At 32.4% G+C, this 13,420-nt stretch overlaps 1 protein-coding gene across 1 annotated transcript; it reads left to right on the top strand.

Annotated features, from left to right (window-relative positions):
* The first annotated feature begins 2,458 nt into the window (after positions 1–2,458).
* Positions 2,459–10,420, top strand: LOC107960609 (probable LRR receptor-like serine/threonine-protein kinase At3g47570). The gene is made up of 2 exons (XM_041111947.1): positions 2,459–3,296; positions 10,341–10,420. Exons 1-2 carry the CDS (start codon positions 2,459–2,461, stop codon positions 10,418–10,420), a joined length of 918 nt encoding a protein of 305 aa, XP_040967881.1.
* Positions 10,421–13,420: the final 3,000 nt, after the last annotated feature.

Here is a 13,420-nt window from a genome sequence, read left to right as displayed (position 1 = left end):
ATGCAACTTTTATTGGCTCATCATACTCTTTTCATAGGAAATGGAAGCCTTGCATGTCTCCCAAGTTGACACACTTCGTATACATATTCATGATAAACCATATTCAACAAAATTTCCACCAAGTTATTCTTGGAAATTTGGCTTAAGGATCTGTAGTCAACATGTCCTATTTTCCTATGCCATAACTTCGTTTCATCCAGTGAGATGGTATATGCTACTGAAGTTGAAAAGTTCTAATTGAAAACAAAACTTCTATCTTCCATCTTTGTTGATATAAGCTCGTATCCACTTGGATCAAGGATTAAACATTTGTTGTTTTTGAATACTACAAAATATTTTTTTCTCGAGCATTTAACCTACACTTAGCAAATTTTAATTTATGTCAGGAACTAAAAGAACATATGTGACAAGTTTAGTACCTGATGGAGTTTTAATCAAAACATCTCCCTTTCCTACTGCTTCGATGTACTAGCCATTTCCAACTTTCACTTTAGACTAGATCCTTTTGTCAGTGCTCTTGAAGATGCTCGCATTTGTAGTCATGTGAATTGTATAACTATTATCAACAAGTTAGCTCTTTCTTTCTTTGTTAGAAGGTTCGCATGATGCCGCGAACTTAGCTTCATAGGAGGGCTTGCAAGGTTCTATGAACTGGGCTTCGTAGGGGGTTCGTAAGGGTCTGCGAACTGGGCTTCGCAAGAGGTTGCGAAATCAATTCTTCTTGACTTGCTTTTGCAGTTTGTGCCTGAGTGTTTTGTTGTTGTACGTGCCTCTTATTCTTGTATACCCTTTCTTCATGGCCAAACTAATTGCAATTTTTGCATTTGGCATTAGGTCTGAACCATAGAATTTTTCAAGGTGACCCAACGTTTTGCAATGTGAATACGGTGTATATTTTTCCTTTCTACTGTCTTTCTTTGACTTCTTTCCACTGAGCTCGTAACTTCTTTGTTCCTACCTTGAAAAGCTCCCTCAACATGTCCTTCTTTATTTGCCCTTCTTTGTTCTTGAGCATACATAGCATTGATTAGTTTAGGGTGTGACATGGTTGATAGATCTTGCGAATATTCTAGTGAAGATATCGTTGATTCGTATCTCTCAGGAAGTGTGGTAATCACGTTTTCAACTACTCGACTATCTGTAAACTGGTCCCCTAGTAGTATTATCTGGTTCACCACTACCATGATTCGATTTGACTATTGCTTTATAGTCTCAGCCTTCTTGATCTTAAGGTTTTCAAAATCTTATTTGAGATTGATCAACTACTGCTGCCTTGTTTTCTACAAACTTTAGAACTCCTCCCTAAGCACATCCCAAGCTTGTTTAGAAGTTTCACAAGCCATAATTCTTATAAATATTGTATTTGAAAGGTTGTTTAATATGCAAGCCATTACCTTGTGTTTTTTTGGCACATTATTCATTGTGTTTTCTCATTTAAGCAAGTGTAGGATTTGGTCTTAAAACTGGTGGTTATACTTTGGCATTTACGATCTTCCAGAGATCAAAGGTTTTAAGATAAGTTTTCATTTTTACTACCCAAATATGGTAGTTTTCACCTGTGAAAACAGGGGTGGAGGTGGTGAAAAATTTGTTGAAGACATTTTTATGGAAACATGCCCTCAAAGATAAGTGACTCTGATACCAATTGTTGGATATTTGATGAAGAAATGATTGAAACAGAAGTAAAAGAGAAAAAAATGGAGAAATCATATTGTAAACAATTGTTTCATTACTTGAGCTACTTATCAATTTACATGAACTATTATGCTTAAATAAGCTGAAAGGTAATAATAAAATAATTACAACTTAACTTAAGCTTGCAACTTGATTCATATAACTTGCTTCTTCATAGGTTGATTTCAGTCTAATCCGCAAACAAAACGTCTTAGAAAAAATTATCACTGTTTCAATGCAAGTTGACAAGTTGGCAACTTGTGGAGTAATGGCTCATATCTATAAGCTTACCCAGCATAGCTCACACTATTAGAGTTTTCGCAGCTTTAATGAACTCGCACTATTAGAGAATTTGCAGTCTTGATGAGCTTGTAACTTTGTAGAGCTTGTACATTTGGTAAGTTCACAGTCTTGCGATCTAGGTTCGCCAATGCATGGATGGTCACTTCACAACATTGGTCTTGTTCTCGTTTCAAGAATGGTATTTATCTTTAATAAATAAATTTTGGCGGACTATCATAAAATAAGTAAAAAAAGAAGAAGGAAATTTGGAGGGCTCAAGAATGAAATGGAAAGGACTCATTTATTTATGGAAATGACCAAGACGAGTTGACTTGCCCTAACAAAAAGCTTCACCCATTGATTTATTTAAGCAATGCTTTTACCATGCATCTTTAACAACCCTTGTCAAATTTCATTGATACCCAAAGCCATCAACATGACCAAATTCCATTTTCTTCTCTCTGATTTAATGTTCATTCGCAATTTCATGGTTAGCTACGCCATGATTGTGAGGAACCTCACCACTGATCAACCTGCTCTTCTTGCATTTAAGCACCAAATCATTGATCCTCAGAACATCTTAGCCAACAGCTGGACCACCAATAACTCTGTCTGCAACTGGGTTGGCGTCTCTTGCGCTGCTAAGCACCCAAGAGTTGGAGTTTTGGATCTTTTCAACATGGGTCTTACTGGAACCATCCCTCCGCAGTTAGGAAATCTGTCGTTCCTAGTCTCTCGTAATTTGAGTCACAACAATTTCCATGACCATTTTCCGAGAGAGTTGGGACGATTGAGTCGTCTGAAGCTCATTGATTTAAGCTTCAATTTCTTAAATGGTGAAATACCCTCATGGTTTGGAAGGTTGGATAAAGTTTTACACTTGAATCTTCGAAATAACAATTTGACAGGTGTAATTCCTCCATCAATAGCCAACTTGTCCAATTTAGAGAACTTGGATTTGAATCATAATCTCATTCATGGAAACATCCCACATGAGATAAGTAAATTTCTTAATTTGAAGATACTTCGTCTGGCTTCTAACCAACTTTCTGGTTCCATTCCTGCTGTCATTTATAATATTTCCTCTTTGCGGATGATTTCTGTAGCATCCAACAATCTATTTGGCAGTTTACCAAAACATATATGTCGTCATCTTCCCAATCTTAAGGCACTTTATTTGGATGGAAATGAGTTTTCAGGTCAAATTCCAAGTATAGGTGAATGCAAGAATCTTCAAGGGTTACAATTAAGCACCAATAGATTCAATGGCAGCATTCCAAGGAATATCGGAAGTCTAACCAAACTCAGGACACTGTTTTTGTATGATATTAATTTGGAAGGTAAGCTTTTCTCTTTGGATATTTTTCTTCGATTGAAACAATTGTTTTTAATAAAATAGAAATAACATTTTTAGGATGGAAACTAACTATCCCAATCTTAAAAAGGCATTAAAACTATGGTTCATAATTCTATATCAAGATTAAATCATGTATTAAATTACATATTAGCATAAATTAAATGTTTAATGATAAATTTGGCCACTAACATTTGCATATTTTGTCAAAATGATCCTAATTGTATTTTTAAGCTTTTTTTGTCATCAATCTTTATTTTTTTTTCAATCTTTTTTTTCTAACAGATTTAATGAAAGTACCATTAAAAAAGTTAACGGGCATAGTGTGGAATTTCATATGTGGAATATTTTTAATGAGATCTAATTTATTACTTAAGTAACCGAATAAGATAAATACATGTGGAAAATAATAAAATGAATAATACATTAAATTAAAAAAATAACTCTTAATTTAAAGAAATTAAATGTAATTATCAAAAAAAATTAACTTAGGAGAAAAATTTTTCAGTAAACAAATGTAAAAAAAATTGAAACCTTTTGAAAGAAAAAAAAGATTGAAACATTGAATTTTTTCATTAAAACTGTCAGAAAAAAACAAGTTGAAAAAAAGAACAAAGGTTAATGGCCAAAAAAGACTCAAAAATACAATTAAAGTCATTTTGACAAAATATGCAAACGTTAGTGACCAAATTTATCATTAAGTTTAAATTAAAACTTAATTTGCATTTAATTATTAAAAATAAATAGTATATAAAATTAATAGCCAAAAAAAGCTTAAGTTTTAGCTTAACTGATAAAAAAATCTGTAAAATAAATGAATAATTACTCTAATTAAAAACAACACACAATTAATTTCTTCATAAAAACTAGCAATTAATTAAGCTTTCCAAATTATCTTTTCGATTGATGCTCCTTATGCGACGATGTGCACCTGGCAGTTGTGAAAAAAAAGAAAAAAAAATCCTTAAAAATTATAAAAATAAAAAATTTAAAACATTAATTAAATTATAAAAATATTTAAAATTAAAAAAAATAAAAAGTACTAGAGATCTTAAAAATATATAGAAAACTATAAATTTATAATAAAAGAAACTATAAAAAAATTATAAAAACATGTCAATTAACTCAATAACTGAAGCTGATTTAACTTACAAATCATGTTTAAGTGTAATTTTTTGATCCAAATAATTTCTCAAAAATTGTATTTTTTTTATATTTGTATTCTGAAAATATGTTTTATTTTTGGATCTTAGTATTATAAAAAAAATCTAAAAATACCATAAAAATCTAAAAAAATAAAAATTTTGTAATTTTCTAAGAATGCCTAGAACTTTTTTTTAAAAAAATATTATATTATTATTAATTTAAAATTATAAAAATATATATAATTACTAAAAATGCATGACTAGCTTCAATATAGACATAAAATAAATAAAAAAACAAAAAAAACCTATAACATGCCTTGTCATCAAAGTGTCCATATTCAGAGGCGAAGCTAGGGGGCTGGCAAGGCCCTGGCCCCCTAAAATAAAAAATTATTATTTAGGTCCTTTAAAATTTTTAAAAAATTTATATTAGTAAAGGTAAAATTACACTTTCGCTCTCATAAAATTATAAAAATTTAATTTAATCCTTTAAAAATTATAAAGATATAGACTATAAAAAATTAAAATTTCATTCACCCCTAAAAAATTATTCTAACTTCGCCTCTGTCCATATTAATGGTCACATCATCCATTTTCAACTTTAGTAGCCACATAAATTTGTCGCATTAAGGGTTTCAATGAAAAAGATAATTTTTAGGGCTTAGTTGGTTGCTAATTTTTTTATTAAAACCTCAAATGAGTGTTATTTTTGTTGTTACCTATAATGGCCACTATGGCTTGGCATTGCGAAAATTGTGCAAACAAAAACACAAATAACACTAAAGTTTATTTACATAGTTGGATTTTTCTACGTTTGAGAAACTTAACTTAGTGAGTAATTCCACTATCTTTAATCCACAATACAAGTGATTTACACTCTATCACTCTCTAAGCATAGAGACATCACCTTTGTGCCTAAATACTAGAACACTCACCTCTAAATCCTCTTACTAAAAACTTCGACAGTAAACACTCAATAATATTTACAATAGTTTATGTTCTCTCACAAAAAAATAGTTCATCAAGGAACAAATTAAAGTGCTTTCAATAAACTATCTTACAAAACCTAGATAAGCCTCAAAGTGTTTATGTCAATTTTGGTTTACTGATATAGAATCTAATTGAATACAAAGTAACTCATTATAAATAGCTATTGCAATATAAACATTCAAAGCACAATCAATCAAAGATATGCTCTCCACAATCAACAACACAATCTTGATCGAGTCTCCACATTATTCATATGAATCCAATTCAATCATCAAAAGCTAAGAATTGGTTTTCATAGATGGACAATAATATTTTAGATATAACAACACATTAACAAGTCTAAAGATTTTCTTCATAAAATTGTCAAACCAAATAAGACAAATAATAAACTGCCTTAGTAACAGCTTGCAGTGAGCACTATCGAGTGCCTCACAATTTCATTCAACACATTTTACCTCAACATTTTCGATTAAAGGCACTAGTGATTATTGATTTATTTAAAAAAAAATTCTTTTTATCATTTAAGCCTTGTAATTTTTTAATTGAATCCAATTAGATAAATAATAAAGTCCAAACTCAAGGTAGGTATGTTAGTTTAAATCAAATTCATTTATTACTAAATTAAGTCTTTATTATTAAAATAATGATAACAAATTATTTATTTTAAATGAAAATCATAATTGTTATCCTTGGTTTTTGGTTGACATGTGAAAGTGTTACTAATAATACATTACAGTAAAATAGGTTTTTAGCGGCGTTTTTAGCGGCGTTTTAATGAAAAATGCCACTAAAGATCAAGCACTAGCAGCGCTTCTTTAAAAACGCCGTTAGATATCGAGCTTTAGCGGCAGTTTATAAAAAACGCCGCTTTAGGTTCACCTTTAGCGGCGCTTCTTCAAAAAGTACCACAAAACTTAAGCTTAATGCCTTTGTTTTAACTGAGCTTCAGTGGCGTTAGTGGCGCTTTCTAAAAAATGCTGCTAAAGATCGAGCATTAGCGCCGACTTTTAAAAACGCTGCTAAAGCTTGATATTTAGTGGCGCCTCTCCAAAAACGCCGCTAAAAGTCTGTTTTAGGTTTTTGTAATGTAGTATAGAAAAATACAAAATAGTAATATACCAGGAAAAAGATACAAACTTTGTAGTCTTCTTTACATGCATTTCCATTTATAACTCAAATATCTTGGTATTCCTTCCCTTTTATTTTGAACATTGGGAAAATTAAGAAATCGATTGCAACTTAGTAGCCTCATCTTATAATAGCAATATTGAGAAAGCAAATAATTTTATGATACTAAATTGTTGCTTTATAAATTGCTGGTGAAATTCCACAAGATATTAGAAATCTTCAAAAGTTGGAGATATTTGATGTCGGTAGGAACAATTTATCTGGTAATCTCAATACATATATTCTGTTACATGCATGCAAAATAAGTAATAATTAAGCACTGTATTTCCAAACCTCTTTCATTTTATTAAAATGGAATCCTTTTGTGATACAATCTGCTTTTTAATTAGACTTTTACTTTTTTCTACTTCCATTTTCTGAATTTTCTTCATAATTCCACCTTTCTTTTTGCCCCTTTCTCATTTCTTACTCATTTTTACAAGAACTACATCTTCAATGTATTCAAAACTTTGCACTTCTTCACACAAATCTTCAAAGTGTAGATTCGACATGTTGGGCTCATTAGCAGATAAACCTACATCAACTTCTAGATTGGTCTTTTCAACAACTAATTCTTTTGTGGGTTCCACTTTTATGATATGAATTTGACACATATAATTTTCATCATGAAGCCCATTCACCTTGACATCGGTGACATAGCCAGCAAGATGTTAATTTTATCCTTCCCAAAATTCCTAACTATTTGCATTAATCACCTCGATTGTGGCATCATCTGCTTTGGCCTTCTTTGACTGATCATTTTTTTTTGGTCTAATCCTTCACCATTTTTACAACCCAATCTTTCCTCCTACTTGGTCACTTATTATCTCCTTGGGCTTTAGGATGAGCTTGGTCAGAACCGATCTCTTATCTTTGGATACCCTTAACTTTTTTCTTTTGAGAAAACTCTTCTCCAGAACGTCCAGCTTTAAAAAGATCTACTCCAATCCTGACCCCCCCCTCCCCCAACCAAGTTTTGTTAAATTAAACTGTTAATATAAATTAAATTTGACAAATATTCTCGTATTAGAGCATAAACTTTGTTTTGTCAAGTTAGTCTCTAAACTTGACAATTGTCTCTACATCAAGACTTGAACAAGACAATTATTTCTACATTAATGAATTTTTTTGTCTAATTTTTTTAAGAAAATATTAAGGACTAATTTGGACAAAAAAAATTAAACTTCAATATGAAAAGTTACAAAATTTATTTCTTAATTAGTGTATTAACCCTAAATTAAATTTTAATTTGTATTTTTTATTCGAAATAAAAGAAGTAAAGAAAATTAATGACCTAATAAAGCCTAAGATAAAGCTTGATTGTTCAAGTTTCCTTTGGGTTTTCTAGTAGTAAGATGTAAATTTAATTGATTCAAAATGGGATAAATAATAAAATAGATTAACCTATTAGCTACTAAATAAGTATTTCTATTCATTTCTATTTTTTCTATTTTCTATTTTACTTAAACATATTTTTTAATTAAAAATTATAAGAATTTTATTAGGTTTAAACACTATCAATTTTAATTTACGTACGCTCTAATTCAAGTACTTGTTTAATATGCAAAATTTATTATATAATAAGTTTAAAATGAAAAAAAAATTCTTTATTTAAAACAAATAAATTGTTATATAATAACTTTGAGGATGCTTCATTAATCAACTTTTTGGTTCCATTTACTTCAAATGTATACGTCATCATCTTCTTAATCTCGGGGGACCTCACTTTTGCAGGTCAAATTCCACTAAGAATAGATGAATGCATGAATCTTCAAAAGTTATATTTAGACGACAATAGATTGAATGGCAGCATTCCAAAGAGTATTGGAAATCTAACCAGACTCACTTATCTATATTTGGGAGAGAACAATTTGAAAGGTAAGACTTTTGCTTTTGATATTTTCTTTCTTTCTGTTAACAACCGAGATTGATTAATCTATATAAAGGCTAAGTTATGTATTAAAACATGAATTAAATTTTAATCTATAATTATCCATTCAAAATAATTAGTAGTAAAGACAATTAATAACCAAGCTTGATTATTCTAATTCCATGGGATTTTCTAATGATAACTTGTAATTTTTATTGACTCAAAATTGGATAAATAATAAAGTAAACGCTTAAAACCCTTTAAAGAATGTTAGTAATTACACTAACCTTTGAGATATTTTTTTTCCCTCAACCAAATTGATTTTTATTAAAAGCAAAACCTTTTACGAGGTTACAAGAAAAAACACCTTAAAACATAAAGCTAATGAAACACAGCTACTGATACACAAATTAAATCAATCCATGGAGTAACACATTACGTAAACACCCCTTCACTCTTAGATAACATCACGAATGTGTGATGAGATTATACTTTTAATCTCGCAATTCATACAACCTTAGATAATTCTATTGTTTCACATACGCCTAAGTTAGCCTAATTTCATCAAGTGAGGATTCTCACAGAATTTCTCCAAGACACCAATTTATATAGAGAAAGCAACACAAAGCCAAAAGAATGCTCAAAGAACAAAATAGCCACAAAAAACAATGCACGAAAGGTGTTTGAGTAAATGCTCTCAAAGAATCCTATTACTCTAATAATTCAGGATACAATGGATGATTTACAATTGAGGGGATGCTCTCTATTTATAGTTGAATTCCCCCAAATCCAGTGGTCTAGCTAAATTTACATCAACGGACAAGATGAAGTATATCCCTACAATTAAGGAATTTACATGATTTACACAATCAAATCAAATCAAATCTTATCAGATATTATTTCTTTCAATCTTTTAAGATTAATTTCCCTATTTACCAAGGTAGCCTAATTTTCTATTTATGCTTCATTGGGTCACCCAAGTTTCAAATAGACTGACTTCATCATCAGTTCTTTGAATTAGACCAGTTCTTGTGGGATAAATGATCTCCATCTAACCGATAGACCTCCATGAGATACATTCTGAGTGATGGTTATGGGCTTTGCACCTTGGCCTATGGCATTCTCCTCCATCCATTCTTGCAATGCCCTTGTTGCGCTCTCAAAATAGTATTGACTTGATTTGCTTTGGAACTTTCTTGACGTTTTAGCTTTTTCTCGACTAGTCTCCCTATCAAGTCATCTTACCCCTTGAAACTTTTGCCTCGACTTTAATTGCGTCTTAGCTCGATCTGTTCCACTCAGTGGTACATCTCGTTCGTAAGAAGCCATCGCTCTCACTTGCCCTAGTTTTGACTTCCCTCGATCCGGGTCCTTTTGATCCACACAACTAGACTTCGACATGCCCATAGTCTCTCGACTTCCTCGCTTCAAAACTTTGAAAGGGCTCCTAGGTTCTTGCCAAGACAATGATAAGTCAAAATGTAAAACACTACCACAGTGTTTGAGATTTACCTCAGTTGCCATATTTACTCGTCTCGACTGTCCAGTTTGCATCGTTACTTTCTCCTCGAAGTCTGATACACAACCCACCTTTCCCTTATGTGGTAGCTCCTCTAATAACTCAACAAAAATGAGTCTTATTGATCCTAGCTTCAAAATTTGCACTGTTACTTTTTCCTCTAAGTCCGATGTCTTCTAAGTCCGATACACAACTCACTTCTTCTTTGGGTGGAAACCTTTCTAACGAACTCAACAAGCTTCATCGTTTTCTTCGAATTGAGCCAAATTGATCCTAGCTTTAATGTTTACATTTTTAATTTTTCCTCTAAGTCTGATGCACAACTCATCTCTTCCTTAGGTGGAAGCCTCTCCAACAACTCAACAAGATCTGTCGTTGCCTTTCCCTTGACCCCGGCTAACTTGGATTGCTCTAGATAGTTCCACAACTCATGCAGACCACAACACAAAAAACATTTCACTCACTTCTTCTTGTTCCTCTTCGCCCTCTTAGCTTCGACTCTTCCCACGATCGAACCAAGTCTCATGGGTGCTCTATTTGAACCATCGTCCCCTTCAATGACAGACTTCTTCGAATAGTTTCGCAACCTATGCGAACCACCACACAAGAAGCACTCTACCGATTTCTTCTCGCTCTCTTTGGCCTTCTTGGCTTCAACATTACTTACACTTGACCTTTCTTTCCGGCTTGTCATTTCTCGAAAGCACGAATCTTTTTGGACATCTCTTTAATATATGTAAATTACCGCAAAAAAAGTCATCTCACCTTACTCATCTTTTCTTTCGGGTTGTTGGCTTTCTTTTTCTCAATTCATGGTTTCCCATTACCACCATTGTTGTTGCCATTGCCACTATCTTCCTCGTGGTTCCCCCTGTTACGCCTATTTCCTCAGATTCAGAAGACTCAAGCTTGTCTTTCCCTAAACCTAACTTGACTACAAACTTCGCTACCGTTATGGATTCTACAACTATTGGACTCTTGCACGTTCTAATTCCTGTCTGACCCTAGCTTTAACCCATTTTTGAAGGCAAGAAATGCCTCATTCTCTTTTACATATGAAATTTGGAGAATGAGTTCCTTGAACTCTCGTACATACTCCCCAATTGTGCCTCGTTGCGTAAGCACAAAATCAATAAGCAACATGTTAGTAGTGTTTACCTTAATAACATCGTCCATAATGCTTTTAGCATGGAAATATTGCTCCATCCTTCACAAGAAATTGTCCACATCGTATGCATACCTTGTCTCCACAAACTCTTTCAACTTTGGGACATCAACCTAACAATTGAGTGTTGCACAAAACACTCAATTATCCACGACTGCTCGAAACAAGGCAAGCTCTCTCTCCCAATTCTTGTGCTCAAAACTCTCATTGTGGCCATTGTTTCCTCCTTCAAAGCTATCACCATGGCCTTGAAAGCATCGTTCCTCTTCATTAGCTTATTCATAGTGGAATTGAGCACATTTTCTAATTGGAATCAAGAGACATCAACACAAAGTCCCTGAGCTGCTCCTTCAAGTCGTCTGTGAGTCCTCGACCACATTAAGTGTCTCTCTCACGTCCCTCACGGGCTCTTCGAGATCCTCTACTGCCAACAGTAAGTCCCTCAATAGGATTTTTTTGGCCCTCCTACAGGTCTCCATTGACCCATTCTGATCGACAACTTCTTTCGACATCTCAATGGTGCCTTCTTTCGACGATCCTATCATTTCAAATATGCCCAAGTCAGCCTAACTGCATAAAGTAAAGATTGTTGCAAAACTCATCTAAGGCACCAATTTATATACCAGAAGCAACACAAAGACAAAATATTGCTCAAAGAACAAAACAACCACAAACAGCAATGCATAAGAAACGTTTGAGTAACTGCTCTAAAAGAAATCATTACTCTAAGAATTTAGGATATAATGGATAATTTACAACTAAGGGGAGACTCTATATTTATAACTGAGCTCCCCCAAATCCAACGATCTAGTTAAATTTCCCTTAAGCTTCTAAGATTAGTTTCCCTATTTACTAAGGTAGCCTAATTTTTCATATTTACTTTTGTGAGCCACTCAGGCTTCATATAGGCAGGCTTCTTAATCAATTCTTTGAATCAGGCCAATTCTTATGGATCAAATGATCCCCATCTAATCGATAGACCTCCATGGGATGTATTTTGCGTGATGATCATTGGCTTTGCACCTTGGCCCGTGACACATGCCCCCACAAAAATACCGAAATAATCATTAACAACCTTATAAATCTCATAATCAAGCTCTCATCCATTGTCTCAACTCCCACTCCATTAAACTCATTGATAATGTTTTAGGCCATTTGCCCATCTTGCAACTCTTCATCGATTAGGCCTTTAACAGCCTCTAGCTTGGACCTGTTGGGAAAAACAGGTTTGGAAAACGCTAGAAAAACTTGAGTTTTAAAAATTTTCCAGAACAAGATTTTGGTTGTGATATTTGAAGTAATAAGCACTTAATCAAAATTGTACCTTTTCGATTCATCTAGGGTTAGTGCTTCAACCAAATAGTCTTCTCCGCTATCCTCAAGCTCACGTCTACCGAGTTTGGGTTTGTTTCGTATAAGAAAATTCTTCACAAAAATTACCAGTGTGGCAAATTTATAACTTTTCTAAACTTTTGAGTCAAGTTATAAATCAAAAAAATATCTCTAGAAATTTTTAGAATAATCTCTTTAGAGAATTTTCTCTCTACAATTTTCTCTTGAATTCAAGTATGTGCAAATATTGATCCAATTCTTACTTTATATAAGGAGAGTTTGGAAAGTTCAACTATGATTAAACTTAATCACTTTAAGATGAGTATTAGGTTTAGGGTTTAGAGCATATTGCCCATAACTTGTTTTGTCAAATTATCAATGGTGATTGCAAAAATAATATATATTTCCTAAATTAATGAGTTGAAATTCAAATATAAAAATAGAGGGAGATATTATTTTAATACTTTTATAAGAAAATATCATTAAGAAATAAACGAGTTTATAAACGAGTCAATAAATGAGCTTGTTCGTGAACATAAACGAACCAAACCCACCTTTATTTGTGTTTGTTTATTAAATGAACATAAAATTTTTGTTCATACTCATTTATTTAGCTTAATAAACAAATATAAACAAACAGTTTACAGATAGTTTATCGAATGTTTTATTCATTTACCCCCCTAAAAAAGAAGTAATAATGTTTAATCTAAATTAATTAGGTTTTAATCCAACTAATTTCTTAGTCTTCTTTTCATGCTTTCCCTTTTACAACTCAAAATTTCGGAACTCCTATCTTATATTTTAAACACCAAAAAAAGTAGGAATTTGGTTGCAATTTAATCAAGCTAAAAAACATATTTTCTTGATGGCTAAAGTTACAAATCGTGGTTGAGTGTGATGGTAAGATATATTATTTTTTCAA

Source organism: Gossypium hirsutum, chromosome A05 (assembly GCF_007990345.1).
Source record: "Gossypium hirsutum isolate 1008001.06 chromosome A05, Gossypium_hirsutum_v2.1, whole genome shotgun sequence".
In the NCBI taxonomy this organism is placed as follows: Eukaryota; Viridiplantae; Streptophyta; class Magnoliopsida; order Malvales; family Malvaceae; genus Gossypium; species Gossypium hirsutum.
This window is presented reverse-complemented; position numbering and strand designations above follow the sequence as displayed.

Excerpts from the sequence above, each read along its gene's own strand:
- LOC107960609 (XM_041111947.1), top strand. The coding sequence starts at position 2,459 with ATGATTGTGAGGAACCTCACCACTGATCAACCTGCTCTTCTTGCATTT. Across the intron at positions 3,297-10,340 it reads GTATGATATTAATTTGGAAG|GTGGAAGCCTCTCCAACAAC; the intron begins GTAAGCTTTTCT and ends TCTCTTCCTTAG.